Source organism: Phoenix dactylifera, chromosome 7 (genome assembly GCF_009389715.1).
Source record: "Phoenix dactylifera cultivar Barhee BC4 chromosome 7, palm_55x_up_171113_PBpolish2nd_filt_p, whole genome shotgun sequence".
Lineage (NCBI taxonomy): Eukaryota > Viridiplantae > Streptophyta > Magnoliopsida > Arecales > Arecaceae > Phoenix > Phoenix dactylifera.
Window position 1 is genome coordinate 13,324,482 of NC_052398.1, and position 22,000 is coordinate 13,346,481.

Consider the following 22,000-nt stretch of genomic DNA (forward strand, 5'->3'; position numbering starts at 1 on the left):
AGGAACTCATTTAAATCCATAAAATGTGTCTCTACCTCTAGACCTCTAGAATTATTACACATGGACCTATTCGGACCAACTAGAACAACAAGCCTAGGTGGAAATAAATATGGTCTAGTTATTGTAGATGATTATTCTAGGTACACTTGGGTTATGTTCTTAGCACATAAAGATCAAGCTTTTTCAGTATTTAAAAAGTTTCATAAGGAAGTAACCAATGCTAGAGATACTTCAGTAATAGCCATTAGAAGTGACCATGGTACCGAATTTGAAAATCAGTTATTCAATGAGTTTTGTAGTAAAAAGGGAATAACTCATAATTTTTCTGCACCTAGGACACCACAACAAAATGGAGTTGTGGAGAGGAAAAATAGAACTCTAGAGGAAATGGCTAGAACTATGTTATGTGAAAGTAACCTCCCTAAGTACTTTTGGGGAGAAGCCATTAATACTTCTTGTCATATATTAAATAGAGTTTTATTAAGACCCATTATAAAGAAAACACCTTATGAACTTTGGAAAAACAGAAAACCAAAGGTAAACTACTTTCATGTTTTTGGATGTAGGTGTTTTGTTCATAATAATGGAAAAGATAATCTAGGTAAATTTGACTCTAAATCTGATGAGGGCATATTCTTAGGTTACTCTACGACTAGTAAAGCCTATAGAGTCTTTAATAAAAGAACCCTAGTTATAGAAGAATCTATACATGTGGTATTTGATGATTCTAGTGACATCTCCTCTAGTAAGAAAGTTAACCTTGATGATGATGCTGAAATTTTTGAAGAAAAGATAGATGAAATGACATTACAAGATGATAATCAAAAATTGATTGAAGGAGCATCATCAAGCCAAGAGGCTATTGTGGATCATGGGCTAACTAAAGCTTGGAGGTATGCTCACGGGCATCCTAAGGAACTAATTCTAGATGACCCATCTCAACCGGTTAGGACTAGAGCATCCCTTAGGAATTTAAATAATCATCTAGCGTTTGTCTCACACTTTGAGCCCAAACATATAGAAGAAGCCGAAAATGATGTAAATTGGATAAATGCAATGCAAGAAGAATTAAACCAATTTACTAGAAACAAAGTGTGGAATCTAGTTGAGAGACCTTCTGAATATCCAATTATAAGTACAAAATGGATTTATAAAAATAAACTAGATGAAAATGGAATCGTAATAAGGAATAAGGCTAGACTAGTAGCAAAGGGGTATAATCAAGAAGAAGGTATAGATTTTGATGAAACCTTTGCTCCTGTAGCTAGACTTGAGGCTATTAGATTATTATTAGCATATGCATGCTCTAAGAACTTCAAACTATTTCAAATGGATGTAAAAAGTGCATTTTTAAATGGGTATATTAATGAGGAGGTATATGTAGAACAACCTCCTGGTTTTGAAAATCATCAATACCCTAATCATGTTTATAAATTGAACAAAGCACTTTATGGTTTGAAACAAGCACCTAGAGCATGGTATGAGAGACTTAGCAAATTCCTATTAGAACATGAGTTCTCTAGGGGTAATGTAGATACAACTCTTTTTCTGAAAAAGAAAAACCAAGATATGCTGTTAGTACAGATTTATGTTGATGATATTATTTTCGGTGCTACTAACAATCGTCTCTGCGAAGAATTTGCTAACTTGATGCAGAGTGAATTTGAGATGAGCATGATGGGAAAGCTGACTTACTTCCTTGGACTCCAAATCAAACAATCTGAAGGAGGCATCTTCATCAATCAAGCCAAATATATCAAGGAGATGCTCAAGAAGTTTGATATGGAGGGAAACAAATCAATCAGCACCCCCATGAGTTCATCATGCAAATTAGACCAAGATGAATCAGGTAAATCTGTAGATCAGAAACTGTATCGAGGTATGATAGGATCCTTATTGTATCTTACCGCAAGTAGACCTGATATTATGTTTAGTGTTTGCATGTGTGCTAGATATCAGGCTAATCCTAAAGAATCACATCTAGTTGCAGTTAAGAGAATTTTTAAATATTTAATAGGAACTAAGAATATAGGGCTATGGTACTCTAAAGAATCTAGCCTAAACTTAATAGGATACACAGATTCAGACTTCGCTGGATGTAAGCTTGATAGAAAAAGTACCAGCGGGTCGTGTCAATTTCTAGGAGAAAATCTTATCTCATAGTTTAGCAAGAAACAAAACTCGGTTGCATTATCTACTGCTGAAGCTGAATATGTTGCAGCCGGGAGTTGTTGTGCTCAAATCTTGTGGATTAAACAACAACTAGAAGATTATGGCATTAAACAAGATAAAATTCCCATTAATTGTGATAATACAAGTGCCATTAATCTAACTAAAAATCCAATTCAGCATTCAAGAACTAAACATATTGAGATAAGACATCACTTCATAAGAGATCATGTATTGAATGGTGATGTGACACTCCAATTTGTTTGTACTGATGATCAATTAGCAGACATTTTTACAAAACTCCTAAGTGAAGAGAGGTTTAGTGTGCTTAGGAGGGGATTAGGAGTGATTGATCCATCCTAGTGGTAGTTTCCACTAGATTCATTGATTTTGATGATTAGTTTGTGGTTAAAATAGAGTTTCTCTTCAATGATCATCAAATCAGATCCTAATTTAGTGATTTTCCCTCGTTTGGCACAAACGAAGTATGATTTTTAGGTGCGTGCCAAAGTTAGAGACGACTCGAGTAAGTTTCAGAGTCGGCTCCTAAGGGGGAGTCGACTCGCGCATTTGCGGGAGTCGACTCGCAAAGATGGCAGCAGAGGGGGAGACGACTCGCATATAGTCGGGAGTCGACTCGAAGTCTACAGGCGCATAAGGAGAGTCGACTCGCGCATATTCTGGAGTCGACTCGAGGTCGAGTCGACTCGCGACTCAGTGGAGTCGACTCGCGACTCAGTGGAGTCGACTCGCAGTCGGGATCCGACTTTTTAACCATAGATTTGTCGTTTCGAAAACACTTTTCTCTCAAGCCGCCACTGTTCAAAAGCCCTAGAGCCGACTCCTAGGTCGTCCCCGATCGTCTCCAACCCCTTTTCCGTCGATCTTTCACCGGTTCTTCGATTTTTTTTTTTTCATCCCTTCCTAGGTCGCCCCCGGTCGGTCCCAAGCCTCCTCCGTCGACCTTTCTCCGTCCTTTAGGTTTTTCATTCCGTCTAGGTCATAATGCCGCGTAAGACCGTTGTCCGGAAGAGGTCCCGACCCGAGGCCGGTCCCGAGCGGCGCTCCAAGGCGCGGCACGATCCCGCGAGGCAACCACCTCCGGCTCGTTCTCCGCCTAGGGCGGTTCCCGCGAGGCCATTGGCCGGGAAGGCCGTCACCACCGGGAGATATGTCGATTTCGACTATCTCTCCCGGGAAGGGTTCACCATAGGTGATAGGCTTAGGGCACAGGGATTAGAGTACTTCCTCACTTTAGATTTCCCCACTTACCCTGGCCTTGTTAGAGAGTTCTATGGTACCGTCCATCGGGGAGATGGGGGTATCGAGGGCACAGTAGCCGGTGTCCCTCTGTTTGTTACGGAGGATCTTATTGCCCACATCCTCCACCTTCCATTAGTAGGGGTGGCTCCCACACACCCTGAGGACAGGGTTGAGGCCCTTACGGCCGTTCTAGGGCATCCACCCCAGTCACCTCTAGACGAGGTTTCTGCTATCTCACTTCCGATTGAGGTGAGAATCCTTTTGAGTATACTGTCTAGGTCCATCTTCCCTAAGACAGGGAGATTTGATTTTGTAAATGAGAGAGACCTAGCTCTTATGTTTTATATTCTTCAGGACACCCCGATCAACTTCCCCAAACTCATCTATAGGTATATGTGTGAGCCCCTAGATAGACCTAGGCTCACCCTCCCATACGGCATGATATTCACCCTTCTGTTTAGGGAGTACGAGATTCCCATTCCTGAGGGGGAGCCCTTTCGCGCATTGCGATGGACTGATCGCACGCGTGCAGGGACCCTACACAGGATGGGGTTTCGAAAGAGAGAGGGGATCTGGGTTAGGAAGTCGTCCCTCACCTCACAGACCACCAGACCTTCCCCCAGTCCTGAGCCCGATTCAGACTACCCAGACCTTCCAGACCATCCAGATCTTCCATCCACTCCTGCTCCTACCACCTCAGCCGGACCCTCCTCCTCAGCCACTCAGCCTATGGAGGTCCGGATCTCGTCTGAGCAGCTCCGGGAGCTGCGGCAGGAGATAGTCCGAGATCTGCTCCAGGAGCTCCGGGGTGCGGTGCCTACTCCCTCTCCTGCGCCCACATCTTCCGCATTGGTCCCTTCCCTGACAGCCGTGACAGACATGACGGCTGAGGTGCGGCAAGAGATATACAACATGAGGACCTTGATACAGGCCCAGTTCCACAGCATGAGTGAGGTCACGAGCACCACTCGACAGATGCGGGATGACATCGGCCGTGACATGTCCACCACCACCGCAGGGGCCGAGCGCTTGTCGAATGTGCTCATCGACAAGCTGGACGGACTGCAGAAGTCAGTACTCGAGCTGGATACGACACAGAGCAGGGCCATCTAGGCCATCATTCGCCAGCTAGAGAACGTGACCAATGCGGTCCAATCACTCGTGGAGCGCATGCCTCGAGGAGATACATCCTCGAGAGGAGGAGTCACATCCTCGAGAGGAGGAGATACATCCTCGAGAGGAGGACCTACATCCTCGAGGAGACCGTAGCTACTTTTTGTATTTTGCTTTGACATGTATTGCTTTACGTTACTTATTGTATTCTGAAATGTACTTACATACAAATTAATACAATGAGTAGCCGCATTTTTCTTCAATAATGTGCCTTTTGATCTATGTTTGATTGTGTGTTCTGTTTACCTCCTTTTTGATATGATGACAAAAAGGGGGAGAAATATGTAAAAGGAAGAAAAATATGTATAAAATATGTAAAAGGAATCAATGGAAATCAATAAAAAGATAAACTCTTAAAACACACAAATTTGTTCTAAGTGGATTCGGTACCCCGAGGCTCATTATCTCTCTTTTGGGGCTCCTAATGGAGTAATCTCCAGAATCTATTCAAGGGATATTCGGAGATTAGCTGAATCCTACTCAAGAACAAATTGACAGATTTTCCCTCCAAAAACCAAAAAAAATTCAGTTCAAAAACTTCAAAGCATTAAAAGGAAATTCAAAGAATCAAAACATAGTAGAATACATATGTTGAGGGGGAGAATCTGAATTTTAATCAAGCAAAATCATTAATGACATATAAGCCAAACAATTGATTGTATAATATGAAGGCTTATATAATTCCAAATGAAAGGGGGAGCTTTAACTCCGAAATTTATTGTTTCACTCCTTTCAAGCTTGGATAAATTGAATTACCAGACATTTGAATTCATTTATGGATTTTATTTCATTGTTTATTGTGCAATTCACTTTACATATACTCAGTGTTTTGTCATCATCAAAAAGGGGGAGATTGTGGAGTGATTGATTAAAACCCTATTTGATTTTGATGAGATCAAAGCAATTGAGTATATTTCTTGTTTACTAATGAATTCAATTAAGTGTTTCAGTGAAAATCTTGTCTAAGTGTCTCAAGACTTGGTTCATAATTTTTGGATAAGTTAAGAAGTCAGCTTGAACCAAAGTCTGAGACTCGAGTCGACTCCAGAGTATCACGAGTCGACTCCAAGCGTATCAAGTTCACTGGCACGGGCTCGAGTCGACTCCAGATCTGTACGAGTCGACTCCGACTGAGAACAGACAGAAGAACACAAAGCTTCAACTCAGAACCTGTCAACGAGTCGACTCCCAAAGTGCGCGAGTCGACTCCGATGTTCACCGAGTCGACTCCAGGATAGTAAGAGTCGACTCCAAGAGGAACACAAAGAAAAAGTCAGAGAGCAGTTTTCGGGTCTGAGATTCGAGTCGACTCCAGTGAAACGCGAGTCAACTCCGATGGATGGCAAGTCGACTCCAAAGAAGGTGAGAGTCGACTCTCAAAGGAACACAAGAAAAAGTCAGAGAGCAATTTTCGGACTCTGAGATTCGAGTCGACTCCCGCAATATGCGAGTCGACTCCAAGACTCCGCGACCATCAACAGACAGAAGACCAAGTTACTGCCTCTGAGATTCGAGTCGACTCCCAGACAGCTCGAGTCGACTCCAAGACAGCTTCACATCAAAAAGGCAGAAGACCAAGTTTCGGAAACTGAGAGCCGAGTCGACTCCGAGGAAGTTCGAGTCGACTCCAAGACTAGACGAGCCAAAAGACAGAGAATCGGAAGTTCGGGCTCTGAGATTCGAGTCGACTCCCAGGATAGTCGAATCGACTCGAGTGGATCAAATTCAAAATTGGATCCACGGACTTCAGTGGATGAGCTGACTCCGAAATTGCCAAGTCAGCTCCAAAAGTTGGCGAGTCGACTCCAGGTCAAGACGAGTCGACTCCCAGTCGTGAAGGCAACTTTAATTCAAATTTGGAACAGTTGCCGAGTCGACTCCGGAAAAGCTTGAGTCGACTCCCGCTACAGCCGAGTCGACTCCTGATCGCGCGAGTCGACTCTAACCCACCAACGGACACATTGTCAGGCTGCGCAGAGTGTACAGAACGGGCAGAAAAAAGCTCTCTAACGGCTAGTTTCCGTGGGGGTTGGTTTAAATAGCCACAGAAGACTGTAGCAAGGCAGAGAAGAACCATTCCACTCCAACTAATCAAGCATTCAAGCTCTGCAACGTGTTCTTCAACAAAAAAGAGGAAGATCTGCATTTACTGCATCCACCTACATCTTCCCAGCAATTAAAAGCCTTCTCCTCCTGCATTCAAGTCGACTACTCACTCAAGAGGAGACCAGAAGTTTAAGAAGCCCTTCCTCTTCTCCAACTTAAAAGCGTTTGAGGGCTCTTAACTTCGTTATTGTTCATATTGCCATTTATCTGCTTTTGAGAAGCTGTATTTTTCTGTTTGTCTCTTTTATCTACACCTTTGTCTTTGCTTGGTTCAATCGGGGCATTGAATCAAGAGTATTGAGGTTGGTTGGTGAGCCGAGTGTAAAACCAACGTGTAAGGGTTCGATTGTGATCCCGGAAAAACAATCGGAGTTGGTTCTAGTCGGTGAGCCTGGGAAAACCGACCGAGTTCGTTGTGAGCTCGTAAAACAACAAGTTTGGTTGTGAGCTTGGAAAACAACCGGCTGTAATCCAAGGGGTTATAGTGAATTCCCAAGAGAGACTTGGGGAGTGGACGTAGGAGCAAGGGTTAGCTCCGAACCACTATAAAAGCTTTGTGTTTGTGATTGCTTGTCTCTTACCATTACTCTCATTTCATACACATCACAGCAACTAATTAATCATCTTGTAAAAAGCATTAATTAGTCACCCACAAACGCTTTAATAGTTAAAATTATTTTAAAACCCAATTCACCCCCCCTCTTGGGTTGTCTATCTGGGTAACAGCTACATTAGATAAAAATAACACTTAAGTATCCCATTTACCTCCTGATTCTTCTAACAAGATAGCTAATAAATCATAGTTTTTACATCCATGGATAAGGATAGGTCAAGTGCAAGCTTTATGCTACTTGTATCTCACCCTCTAATATCGAGGGCATGAACAATCTTTGAATTAAGCACTGCACTGTATACTGCAGCAACAATTGTGCTACCCCCATTGCAGCAATGGTACACTGTCTTTAAGTTTTCATTGCAAATATATTTTAGTGGGCTTGTTCTAGACCTAAGGTGCCTGTAGTATAGGCAAATATGGAATTGACGATGTAGGACAAGAAACAAAATTGTTCCATTCAGTCCATTGGATATGAAATACCAACTATGTGCCTTACCTGGAAATATATGAAGCACTGTTAAAGAATATGATGCTAACAGAAAGAAGAAATTTCTTGGATCTGAGATTGTGCAGGAATACCTTTTTAAGTGATAAAATAGAATCAAAGACCAACCTGAGGACTTGAGGATTCTTGTTATACTAGTTTATGGCAGGTCCCCTGATGTTATTTCTTCAGTAAATGTAGACTGATTTGGTTCTACATTTGTTGGTTTTCCATGAAGAAAGAACATCTTTGCATTATGATTTCTTAGACCATAACAATAGCACATCCATGTTCCAAGTTTCAAAAAACATGGCCTTCCCTAACTCTTGTCCACCATGACCAACACGTCTTCTTATGCTATCACTATGACCTCTGCCTCACCCAGCAGAGATGGCAAAAGTAGACTGTCTCCAACATCAAAGATGAGGTGCATGACGAGGCACGTTGATGACGAGCATTTTGAGATACATTGTGAGGAAATTTTCCTTGCAAATTTTCGTAATTGAAGTCTGGTCAGAAAGAAACTTTGCCAATTGGAACTCTTTTTTCACTACTTTTGCTTATTGAGGTAGTTTGTTAGAGGCTTGCAGACAGTCAACTCCCGTGAGCCTCTCAATGTACATCATGGCTTTTAGTAACTTGATGATGCTAAAAAATCCCCTGGCAGACCTTACCGACCCTTGCTATATACTTTTCAATGAGCATGTGACTCCACAAATCTGCTTAGCAATGTCAGCAAACAAGCATTATTACAGATAGACGGCTTCACACTATTCCAGAACCAACTCATCAGACAAGAGCACTCTCGAGTCTAATCCAAGAATTGTTATCGATCTAGGGTTTACTGAAACATGTACTAAGCTATTATATATTGGATTAAAACATTAATTTGTAGTTCTTAGCTGCTAAATCTTATTATAGTGCGAGCCAACTAGAGTACTTCAACTCATACCACATAAGCAAGTCATCCACTTCAGATGTTTTTTAATTTTCAATCTCTAAAGTTGGAAAAGGAGGGGAAGGTCTCACATGATTGCAAATCACGAGAAAGAATTTCAAAATGCTCACAGTAACACCAATGAAATCCATTAGAATTTATTTAACTAAAAAATTATGAACAAAGATTGTTGGCAAATCCCAAATCAGTCAAAAAAAGGTGATGGTAATCTTTATCGTAACACCAAAGAGTGGCTGTTGACTCCCATTAAATTTCCGCATTTGTCCAATGCTAGATCATCTACTTATGGGCTGTTTAAAGTCCTTTGACAAGATACAACATACTCTTGTATAAATTAATGTCTCATCAATCAGGGGAAAACACCATACTGAGGCCCACAGATCCATAAGCCCACAAAAAAGACATCCTAGGGCATAAAACCATTTTATATCACTGGATTTTGTCTAGCTTCATATGCTCTAAGAATCACATTCGATGGATTTTAGAATGGAGGATCAGACTTAGCTCAACAGGGAATTTCTTTGAAGAAGTGTGGTCCACAGAAACATTTGTTGTCTCAGCTAGGGCCAGAAAAATGAGAAATGTTCATTGAACAGAAGAATGGATTTCATAGTGCTCCTAGCAACAATTGTCTATCTTTTTTCTCTAAATCTTCTTTTTAATACAAATTACAACAAGAAAACAAGACTTTGGCATTAGGTGGTTCCCTAAGTGACCAGGGGTCTGCACCAACCCCCTTGATCACCTTAAACCATCAGTTGACTACTTGGCCTGTCAATCTTGAGATATTCTTTCTAAATCTTATTCAAGATACAACCTAAGATGTAAAAATAACATATATACCAATTAACTCCACTTCTAAAATGGAATCATTCGTATAGGAGCATACAAATCGTAATGTAATATGTTTATAAACACAAAACCTTTTAAATAACTTGGAGAGGATTATTTCCTGTCAACACACAAAATTCAATGCAGGAATCTATGCTTTTTTAAGTTCTAAGAAACGGAGGATACAAAAAAAAGGAAAAAACTATTCATCTGACAAATAAAGACAACCCAGATGTCCCAAATGCCTGTTTTTTGTTAATATATGCTGGCTGACAAGATAGAAAGAGGCCATTGGTGAAGCACACTAGGATTATAGGAGACATGTATCAGTAAATTTGAACCATTAATCTAATGTGGTTGTATTACATATACTTTATATTCTTTGCATTGTACAAAAGAAATCAAGATTAGGTAAGCACAGAAATAACTTCTTACAAATATTGACAGATATAAATTATTAAATAGAATAACAGATATCATCAATCATGAAAAATGCTATTAAGAGATAGATATCTATTAAACATATCCACAAGTATGAAATATAAAAGAGGGAATGAAATAGAGAGAGAGCATAAGACATTCATATGCTGAGCTTACCCAAATCTGAAACCAAATTATAATTGCCTGTCCTCCTATTTGTGTTTTTGTTGATGTCTCTTACTTCTCCAGAATCATCAATATGATCACCAAGGAAACCACAATCAGTGGACATGAGGCATTTAGCTGCTGCTTCTCTTGGTTGAACAACAGCCACACAAGCAAAACTCAAAATTCCACATGTCACACATGACAATAGTCCTTGATCTAGCAGCCCGTCACCTTGGAACGTACCTTCTTTTTCACCTTCCCCGTTCTGTGAGTCTAAAGAAGAAGTGTAGAAATCAGCAGTACCAAATCTGCAAGTTGCTGACGAAATTATCTTTCCTTGGCAGACAGGTACAGAATTTCCTTTAAGTGAACTGAAACCACTTAAGTCTCTGATCCCTGCATTCCATCCTAGCATATCATTGGAAGGTAAAAGTCTTGATGCTTCCAGTGCTTCCTGGTGACTGCATAAACCAAGTGATAATCTTGGTTTTACCTTTACTTGAGATCTGACAAGTGAATTTGAACACAAAGGACTGTCAGGTCCATTTTGTGGAAGTACTACACAGGAAGATCCTTTATCAAGAAGAACACTAAGTAGGTGATTATTTTGAATCACACTCTGAACAAATATGTTTTTCACCATCTCTTCTCCTTCTCCTTTCATTTTATCCTTCAGTCTGGAACTTCGTGGTTCACTTCTGTTGCCCCTGGGCATCCTAAAAAAACAAGAAAGAAAGAAAGAAAGAAAGAAAAGAAAACCCATCCTTTCACATAAACAATAGAAGATAATTGAAACATCTAGATTACTAATTTAATTTGGAAACTTGACTTTGTGTCGCATAAAGCAAAAAAAAAAACCACAATTTTGTTGATATTCAAAATAAGACAGCATTGAAAATTTCAGACCCATAGTTTCAACAGCTTTAACTGAATTGAACTGGCAAACAGACTGACACATTGGGCATTTCATGACTACGGAATGTGTAGCCAAAAAGTAAGCCCTAAGCAAAAGATATAAAGCAAAGAGCCATGCCTTTTGATGAAATTAAGAGCTGCATGTGCTGTAAAATATAATGTATGATTAACAAACCTAAAAGAGTGGAAGCTATGCAGATAAATGATGCACAAAGAGATGCATTCAGTTCCCAAAAGATGCACTTCTTATATACAAGGATTTAAGTGCCAGCGCTGGTGGGTATGCCACCACACATGCCAGGCTGCCAAATTTGAAAAGACAAAAAAGGATTCAATGCCGTTTCTAATTGAAATATTTAAGATATTTATTGACACAGGACAAAACATACAGCAGCTAATGGTGCATGTTTTCTTATTGATCATCCAAATCAATATTAAAAGCGACTTTTAGTTGGAGAGGGCCAGAGAAAAACAGCCATTGGCTATATGGATGAAAAGGTCAAAGAAAATATGGAGAGGTGAAGACATCAAAAAGATTTTTGATTAATATTTATGATATTATGGAATTGTCAAAGAAAGGTTTATTGCGACAAGGAAAATGCCACAGAAGTTACAGGAGCAAAACTCAGGGTACTTCTTTGAAATTAAATTTGTTCGGTGTGAGGATGGAACCAACAGTACAGCCACATCGTGAAATATAATTATGTAGTATGTTGTATGATCCAATGAAATTGCTTTAAAAAGCAATATAACATGTTTATTTTAAAATATGTATAAAAGTAATGCTCAGCAAGATCAATAGATATATCAGTCGCCATAAACATTCCAGCAGAGCCATAAAGCAGGTTTTCAACCCTGTGTATTTAGATCAAATCTTTGGATTTTGTAAAGCATTTCCCAATATTAAACTTAAATTAATGAGTTAAGAGGCTTCACGAAATTAAGAGGAAAACTAAATTTGTTTAACCATTTCATAATCCGTGGTACAATTTATACAGGGTAAGCAAAACCATTTCATAATCCGTGGTAAATTTGTTTGGATGCTCGAACTCAATATTCAGGGGTATATCGTACATCAGAGAAGAGTCTAAAGTCAAGAATGAAGACAGATAGAAGATATTGGAGTGATTGGGGATCGAGTCAAACCATGAATCCTGATTTTTTAAGATAGTTTAATCGATCTGATAGGTGATATGTCTTATTCCCAAAAATCAGGATTTGCGGAGTTCCTGAATCACTCAACCCAACCTTGCATCTTTTTAAACAGAAACTTCAGTGGCTTGGACAGCTAACAACTAAAAGTCACTAGATAAAGGGAGAAAAGAAAGGGGGCACTAGACAACGGGAGCAAGATAAGTTCAGCAAGTGATGATGGGTGAGTAGGTACAAACTTGCACCTTTATACCAACACATTCTAAGTTAGCTGGATTTAGATTTTGAATCAAAGATGAGGCCTGGAATGTTACTCGTAGCATTTGGTTCGGCAGATCTACTACCAACGTTGGATCCATAACAAACCCCATTCTAACAAGTTTATAACCCCCACATAAGGATCCTGCAAATTGAGTAATAAATAGTACATAGAATACAAGGGACGAATATCAAGAATAATATGGAATGGAGACATGCACCTGTTTGTGATCAGAGCCTTAAACTTCAGTTATCCCTTTGATTATGCATATGTTTAAACTTGCAAATGTGCATGGAATTGGAGGTGTCCTCAAACAATTGCCACGAGTTTGTCATACCCAGTGATTGCTTCCTATAGCTGAAAGGATTTTCCTTCTCTCCATCCCTCTCTCCCCATGATAGTGATTATAATCACCAATTCATAATAAAGAACAATATAAAGAAATAAAGAACCTAGTACGGCCAGTACTATCAAATACTATGTCTGATCAAGATAAGTACTCGGACGCAAATATTCAAACCAAAATAAGAAGGGGACAAACTATACAATCAAAACTGCAATGATAATCAAAATGCAAATGTCTAAAAATCCTGCCAGTAAATTCTACTACTCAAAGCTCACCTTGTACATAAAGATAGTGCAAGTGCATAAAGCAACTGAAAATGGGACACCATGGGAGGATAATTAATTGAAGCCCTTCTAATTGCAGCCTCTTTGGCTACTCTCAACCATCCAGGAGTTGCAATATTTGCTGCCTCCCCACAATTAAATCCTACCAACACGAAGATAGAAGATTTCATTAATATAAACAATGATCTGATTTTAGTTATGAGATTAGAACATCACTACATCAGACTAAGGTCTTATAATTGAAAGAATGTAAATGACTACAGTAAAGTAAGTAGATCAGTGGCCAAAACTATGGTTGTAGGATATCAAATATATTCATAAATGTGCACATTCATAAGCACATTAAGACGGAATTAACTAGGGACTAGCAATATGATGAAAAAGTCAAGTAGAAAATATTATTAACTAATGACAAATACAGCTTTTAGCTTTTATTGATTTCGAATTGTTCAATTTAACGTCATTAGAGACGGACCAAACATTGAATATAAACATATTGTCTTGTAGCAAACTGATTGTACATTTTCTTTACACTTTTCAGTGAAAGTCCAGGACAGATAAAAAGCTAAATTGTGTAATTTCAGACATCTACCGTGCAGGACATAGTGCATCAATTGGATGAATAAACTAGATTAATGAAGACCAATGATAGAGTTGGTGTTTAATAACTGTAGAACAAAAGAATACCTAGTGAACTCAAGGACAAATACATTGCTCGCCTATTTATAAATTACTATATTACAGCTCCTAACCTTCAATTCTTGCCAAAATGCCAACTTTTCATTCCATTATCAGTCTCTCTCCGGCATACCGACCTTATTCTCATTCAAATACAAATTCCCAGACCTATTGTAGCAGAACGATATGCTCATTCCAAATACTAGAAATAATTTTAACATTACAATGATCATATAGCAACTTCTTTTATATGTAAATTTGTCATTTAGTTGAACTTTTCATCTTTCTCCTTTTCTAATGGTTGGTTATTCCGAAAATTCCAACATTTTAATTATACTAATTCATACTTTTGTTCCCAGTTATAGTCAGGGAATTGACAATCCATATGGTAAATAACAAATAAAGAAATAAAGAACAAAAAAGGGAAATAAAAATATTATGGAAGCATGTAAAACCTTAATGAATATTTACAGCTTCTGAAATTAGCATAGACAAAGCAAAACAATGTGACAAACATAATCTTCATTAATGTACAAGTCATATTTAAATAACCCAAAAAAATAACTATATTGATTTTCAGTCTCAAAATATAGCTAATTTAATCTACATTCCTACATACCAATGTTTTTTTAATTCCAGATGACAATTAATAGAGAAAGAAAGTACACTAGTTCTTTTTTCTTTTTTACAAGGACTAAAGTATCCATCTTTAGGAAGAGAGAAAAGGATGACTTCAAATAATATGAATGGAAGAGAAGCATTTGTAACGCTGACCACGAAAAGTTGGGAGAAAGTCTAAAGGTTACAGATGACATGAGTAATTCAAAAATCAATTTCATTGATGAATAATGTAAATTTGTCTAAACCTACACTATATCATTATTCATGGCCAAGTTTTCTGAATTTCCCTAGGGTTATCATCAAAACTTGCATGCACAAATAATGTCAACAAAGCTAAGTTTCTGCATGTAGAAATTTCTGCTTATTAGGATTGCTTTTCATGTATACTCCTTGTAATCTTATTATATCCTCACATTATAATCCTCATTATCATATTAGGGTTCTCACCTTCCCTAGTCATGCACACGCTCTAATTTTCTCTAAGACATGATGTATGAGCGTGTGCATGTGTATGTTTCTATTATTTCCTGATACAATATATAAGATCATCCAAGGCTTCAAATACGCTGGAACAAGATGGTACAAATGGTACCATATGGTTGTAGTAGGTTTCCAGAACTGGTATAGAATGAGTCCGTACAGGATGCAATCCTATACCATGTGTCTATAGCCGATACCATAACATTCCAGTTTTAAAAAAAAAGGGTACGAAGTCTGGTTTCGATATTTGAAACCTTGAAATCATCCCTTATTAAACTAACCCAAATATTGGTGCTTGGTCAAATCTAATAATTAGACTCATGTAAAAATGATGCTAAGAACTAAGGTTTTTTGCACCAACCCAAACCACCCTGTATCAGGCATACAGTACCAACTTGATAAGGTATGTAGTATAACAATAGGGCTCGATACGGTCCTATACTAACACATGACAGAGCTGTCGTCTTGTCTGCGGCAATGCACCATGTGTCAGTACTGGGGTGTAACATACTAACCCAATTTGTTCCAATAAGCTATTGGTATAGGGTCTAGTACTAGGACCGGCAAACCTTGCTAAAAACTCAATAGACACATCATCATAAATTTGCTTCAAGCTTCACCTTCCTCTAAGGGGGGAAAAACCTTCAACATGAAGCACTTGTATGGAAAAATATAAGATATGTGATATGAGCATATTGTAACATGCCGCAAAAGAAGGGAGGGAATTAGGGTTGGAGTTAATAAGAGGAATGCTAAAAACAATGCATTTCTTTTTTTTGGATATTACTGATAGATTTTTACTCTGCTCTTTGAACAACCTAAAGAGTGTAAATAAAATACATCCTCTTAGGCTATATTATTTGATGCACATCAAGTATGTGCCATAAAAAAACCAACTGTGCTTGGGGAATCTATTGTAGATGCTCTAAGAAAAAGAATAAATGTAAGAAAATCCCAAGTTATAGATGCCTACCATGACTGAACCCTGTATGATAAGCTCCAGGGAAAGTGACAACAAAATCTCCAGCATTTTGTACCAATCTGCTATGAAGAAACAAAGACTTATATGCTCATTAGTTATGGATTTTATATTAAAGAAAGGAAAATGCCAAAAGTAGAAGTAATCAAAAAAGGGAAAATATGACAAACATCACCTGCAGCAAGGGATTCCTGCACCAATAAGTACTTCAGGAGTCATGACAGTGGTCTTCTCACCTAGGAGTGCGAAAGTCACTGCCATGAACTCAACCAAATATGCACACGGTTAGATAACATGGTTTCTTGATCAACTACTAGTCTACCAGAAGCATAAATTTGTAAAAGCCAATATTCTTAACCAAGAAAGACCATTCTAAAACATCACCTCAAGCAACAGACAGAAAAAATAATATCGCATCTTAATTGAATAGATGGGTTTCATCATACATTCATTATTATAAGCAAATTAAAAGGGATTAGTTTGTTATTTTAGTAGCATTTAGGGGCTAAGGAGAGGGTAATAGGATCCTTATGTATCACCTACTAAAGCAACTGCCCACAAATGAATATAAAACAGCATCCCCTTGAGACAGTATTTCTAGAAGGTTTCATGCAGTTTCAGTTGAGCCAATTAACTAAATTCTTAACTAATAAAAAAACTTGCAAGCTATCTGCACTCTTGTTTTGTATATTTTGGCAATGCAATGTATCATTGGATGTCAATGCATGCAAATACCATGTCATAGTGCAGCAATCCTGACCAACACCCACACAATATTAGTTACCGATGCCATGCATTTGTCCTCCACAACCAAACAAAATAGGTTCCTTCGAACACCATTATCATATAAAATATAACATGGGCACTCAAGCTGTCATCACAATAACATAAAGGAAGATAGATTGACAAACAGAAAGAGAAGATATGGACAAAGGTTGAAAGAATAAAAGTCATTACGTGCTTTCTCAAAATCGTAAATGAAGCCTGAAAGTAAATCCTATTTTTTGGTTTAGGCATTTAGGAAGCCTGTCACAGTGATGGATGGTGTAGACTCCTATTAACTCTGCTTGTACATATGTAAGAAAATTAATTAAATAAGTCAAATTTCAGATTGAAGTTGGACTAGGGCAGGATGGAAAAAATTAGTAATTACAAGCATATATCGATGCAAATTTCAGCAAAACAAACTCTTTATAGAAATGACTATTTAACTTCTCATCTGGATTCCCATTTCTAAGATTCTTTCTGCATTGCAAAGCTTATCTAGCTATTCATAATTGTCAAAATGGTTAAGCACTTGTTAAATACTCTTCACTATTTAAAACTTCCAGACAGCCTGAAAAACAGCTAAGCAGCCAAAAAAATAAATAAATAAACACTATATATGAACCTGAAAATTAACCACTGAATATAAAACAATCGTTTGGAATAATAATCTATCAAAGACCCTGATTTAACTAATTGGAGTTATATTGAAGTTAATAGGGGTCATAATTAACGATCTTAGAGTGAAAGGATAGAAAATGAAGAACAATAGGTTCAGGATTACCGATGATGATGATGATGACAATAATCAAAAGTAAGAGAAAAATAAAAAGCAGAGACTTAGTTAAAAAAATGATGGTAAAAGAATACATACAAAAGGATTTTAAGGATAAAAGGAGACAAAGTCATTAACACAGGATGTAAGGATAAAGATGACATGACTGATTTGAAACAAAACTAGGCCCTTTCTTCACAGATAAGGCTAATCAAATGTGTTGCTTATTGTGACAGGAAGTTATAATAAGGGCATGTAGGGCAAAAGAAGGCCCCTCCTCGCTCTTCTCAGCGCACTTAGGTGTACTCACTTGTAGCAAAATTCAACATTATAAACAAAATCCTGAACATTATAGCATGCTAACTACTAGATCATGATTTAAATACTAAGTGGTGACTTTTGTCTTCTTTCAATTGCTAAGTTTCATACTAACTATTAGATCGGCAATAGGCTCATCTTTAAGTTCCTCTGGATCTAATTCCGATGAAGCTTTCTTTTAATTCCTACAGTTCTGAATATAGAGAGCATCGTATTTGTTGGCATCAGCTATTACCTTCGGACCAGGACTTGCACCGATTAATATACCTCAGATGCTTCAGTTTTTGTTGACAAGTGGATGAAAACAGTGGGAGAAATAGGTGTAAGACCGAATACAGATAGCACCTTATTCATTGCTACTGTGCTGAATATGGTGAGCACCTTATTTGTTGCTAGCAACTATTATCTTCGGATCAAGACTTGCACTGAACAATATACCTCAGATGCTTCAATTTTTGTCGATAAGTAGATGAATATAGTGGAAGAAATAGGTGTAAGACTTGAACCGTCAATATGACCTCACAACTCATCACTCTCCAGGTGCAGGCACTGAGGACTGGCCCACTCTGCTTGGGCGTCTACAGCAACGAGTTGAATGTCAACACATGGAACGTACTCATGGCTAGGGATGTATCACCATGCCAATAGAAGGAACATAATTTGACGAAAACATCAAAGGGACCATTGATCGAACACCTGAGCAGCTAACTATAGGAGACAAGGAGGCCACTATTGAAGCTTCAGTTCGTCACATACAATAAGCTTTGTAACATTCAAGTTTGTTATATACCAAGCTTCGGCATCTACATCTAGAAAGGGATGCGTGGAAAAGTGACTAGTGTCGATGGAAGCAGAAGGTTGTAAGGCTAAAACAGAGGAGCGTTGACGAAGAAAAACAAACCCTTGTACTCACCAAGACGATTGACCTCCCCGCCGTAGCCGTGCACTCGAACGACCTCCTCGAAAGCAAGCGCAGCATCCCTGGGCACGCCGTACCAGGTCTTGCTGGCCCCCATATGCAGGTAGTTCAAGCTGTGGAGCTCGTGGTCCTCGACATGCCAGGCGAACCAGCTGAACATCATCGCCACATACGCCATGGGCGATGTGACCCCCGGATCTCCTCCTTCATGAACCGCAGCAGCGAGCCCTTGGCCCTCGACACCCCCCGCATGTTCCAGGCGGTCTCCCCGACGTTGGCCGCCTCCTCCTCCCGCCACCGCCGGGCGGCCCCGAGGGGGGCGAAGCCGGAGCCGGGCATGTCGTTGGCGTACTCCACGGAGAAGGGCTTGTCGGCGCAGGCCTTCCAGAAGAGGGTCTCGATCTCGAGCGGCGAGAGGAGGCCACCCTTCCTGGCGGCGGTGACCTTCTTGAGGTAGGCGCGCTCGAATTGCTTGGCCTTGGTCTCAAACTGCTGGAGCGTGTAGTGCTCGCCGCTCTGCCAGACGGGCTTCTGCACGGGGCGGGGGCGGCGGGGGCAGAAGCCGATCTGCTGCTGCCGGGTGGTGAAGGTCGGGGGCTTCTTGGGGTTCGTCTCGCGGGCGGCGAAGGAGCGGTTCAGGTTCGCGACGGTCGTCTTCTTGGGCGGCCCCGGGAGAGGCGGCACGATCTTGCAGATGCCGAAGGAGGAGGCCTCCTTCTCGATCTTGAGGATGTATGCGATGGGGGTCCTGGAACTCGGCCAGGGTAGGATGGTACTCAGGAGCCAGTGGGAGGGATTTCAGCCATTGAGGAACCTCCGCGGGAGGGGGAGGTGGGGGCGGCTCTGCTGAAGATGCTGATGCCGCTGCTGCCATTGCTGCTGCTGGTAGGACTGGTAACGATGACGGGGGATTTCATCCCATTTTCCCCTCTCGATGGAAAGAGGGAAGGGATTCTCGGGATTTTTTCTCTCTTTTTTTCAATCTTGGCGTCGTTATTCCCTTGCTCTTCACCTTTGAGAAGGACAACAGAGAGAGAGAGAGAGAGAGAGAGAAAGAAAAGGGGATGGATGGGCCAAGATTTGGGCAAGTTGAGGTGGGGGAGTGGGGAAACGGGTTTCAATAATAGAAGCTGTTGCGAGGGTAAATACCATTCATGCCACTGTCATTTGAAATTGAAAGGTTATGCTTCCTTTTTCTGTTCTTCTGATTTTTTCTTCTTTTTTTTCCTTCTTAATATTCCGGGCACGCCCTCTTTTGGATAAGTATGGCCGCTGATACCATGCGCTCGGGTCGATCCAGGGGGCATACATTGGGCCGGATTTGGTAAAAGAGCGGCGGTGGCATTTGGCCCGCTTCGGAGTGGCGGAAATCAGGGCTGAATGCAATACTTTAAATGTTTGACCAACGTTCCATTTTCACGTGTCATTCGCACGTGCGGGTTATCAGTCCAAAAATTAGTGATGGGATGCTTCTATCTGAAGGACAAATTATACCCTACGCATGCCGCCAATCACAACCGTCCGTTTCTGTAGCGGTGCATCAAGAAACATACTTGCTGAATGAGGCCTAAAAAAATAAGCAGTGTGATAGCTAGCGTGTATAGCCATATGATGCATGCAGAATAGGATATAATTCTTCATCTAAAATGTTCATCCCAACCTATGCGGCAGTTACATCCAAAAGAACATTGTTACGAAGGAAGAGAATAATTAGGTGGTTGACCGATTGGCCAAATTGGAACATTTGATTGTTGGAGGAAGAAGTGCTTAGGCAGACATTTCACACAACTCTAATATGCATACATTTTACAAAATTAGAAAACAGCATATTCTTAAAAGTTCTAGGCACTTATACTTCAAGTACTCTATCAGATAAATAAGACCATTCAATTTACTGCCCTGTTCGTCTTTTGGTAAATATTTCAACATTAATCCAAAGCCAGTAGAGAGCTCAATTTTTTCTCCCCGAAAAAAGCCAAAAGAGAGTGCGGTGCACATAAAGATGAATGCAGCCAATGATCTTTATCCAGCTGAGAACGTAACATCCTAACTTTTTTTTTTGGTGTAACTGACCATCTAACTAATGTCTTGATCCATGATGGGACCCTGTCTCATCCTAATAAATCGTTCAGTAGATGGGAGATGCTGCTGCATATTTACAATAATATTTATGAGCTTTTCCCGGACTGTTTAGCCTTAGGCCTTGTTTGGGGGGAGCTGTTGACAGTAGAGCTGTTGGAAGTAGAGCTGTTGGAAGTAGAGCTGTCTGAAGTAGAGCTGTTATAAAAAGCTGTTTGCTGTTTGGTAACTACATTCGTAAAGTGCTGTGGTACTTTTGTTTTGGTGTTTGGTAAACAAACTGAGAAAGTACTTTTATATGACAAAATTACCATAGAGGACATTGCATAGTATTATACAACACAACTAATAAAACATAACATAAATTAATACATAAATATACGATATAGTATAATATTATTGTAATATAAAATAATATTATGTTAATATAGCATAATAGTAATATAATTATTAGAGTAAATTAATATTGATAATATAACATAATATTAAATTATTTAACATAACATATTAATGTATTATGATATAATGTAATATATATTATATTATAATATAATACAATAATTAAAGTATAAAATATTATAATTATAGTATAAATTTAATTTCTCATAATATAACATAATATTAAATTATTTAAAATAACATATTAATGTATTATAATGTAATGTAATATAATACAATATTTATAGTATAATACAATAATAAGGTATAAAATATATAATTAATATTATAAATTAATTTTTCATAATATAATCATAATATTAAATTATTTAAAAAACATATTAATGTATTATAATGTAATGTAATATAATAACAATATTTATAGTATAATACAATAATAAAGGTATTAAAATATTATAATTATTAGTATAAATTAATTTTTCATAATATAACATAATATTAAATTATTTAACATACCATATTAATGTATTATGATATTATATTTATGGTATAATACAAAAATAAAGGTATAAAATATTATAATTATTAGTATAAATTAATTTTTCATAATATAACATAATATTAAATTATTTAACATAACATATTAATGTATTATGATATAATATAATATGATATTATATTTATAGTTTAATACAAAAATAAAGGTATAAAATATTATAATTAATATTATAAATTAATTTTCCATAATATACCATAATATTAAATTATTTAAATAACATATTAATGTATTATAATGTAATGTAATATAATACAATATTTATAGTATAATACAATAATAAAGGT

At 38.5% G+C, this 22,000-nt stretch overlaps 1 protein-coding gene across 1 annotated transcript in view; it reads right to left on the minus strand.

Moving 5' to 3' along the window:
- LOC103712400 (lysine-specific demethylase REF6-like) overlaps positions 1-19,770 on the minus strand; it is a 32,803-nt gene extending 13,033 nt beyond the window's left edge. Inside the window, 7 exon segments of the mRNA XM_008798919.4 lie at positions 10,198-10,904; positions 13,136-13,286; positions 15,897-15,964; positions 16,078-16,156; positions 18,674-18,874; positions 18,877-19,423; positions 19,425-19,770. Of these exon segments, the coding sequence (XP_008797141.2) occupies positions 10,198-10,904; positions 13,136-13,286; positions 15,897-15,964; positions 16,078-16,156; positions 18,674-18,874; positions 18,877-19,423; positions 19,425-19,553 (1,882 nt within the window). The 5' untranslated portion in view covers positions 19,554-19,770.
- Between the last annotated feature and the right edge of the window lie 2,230 nt (positions 19,771-22,000).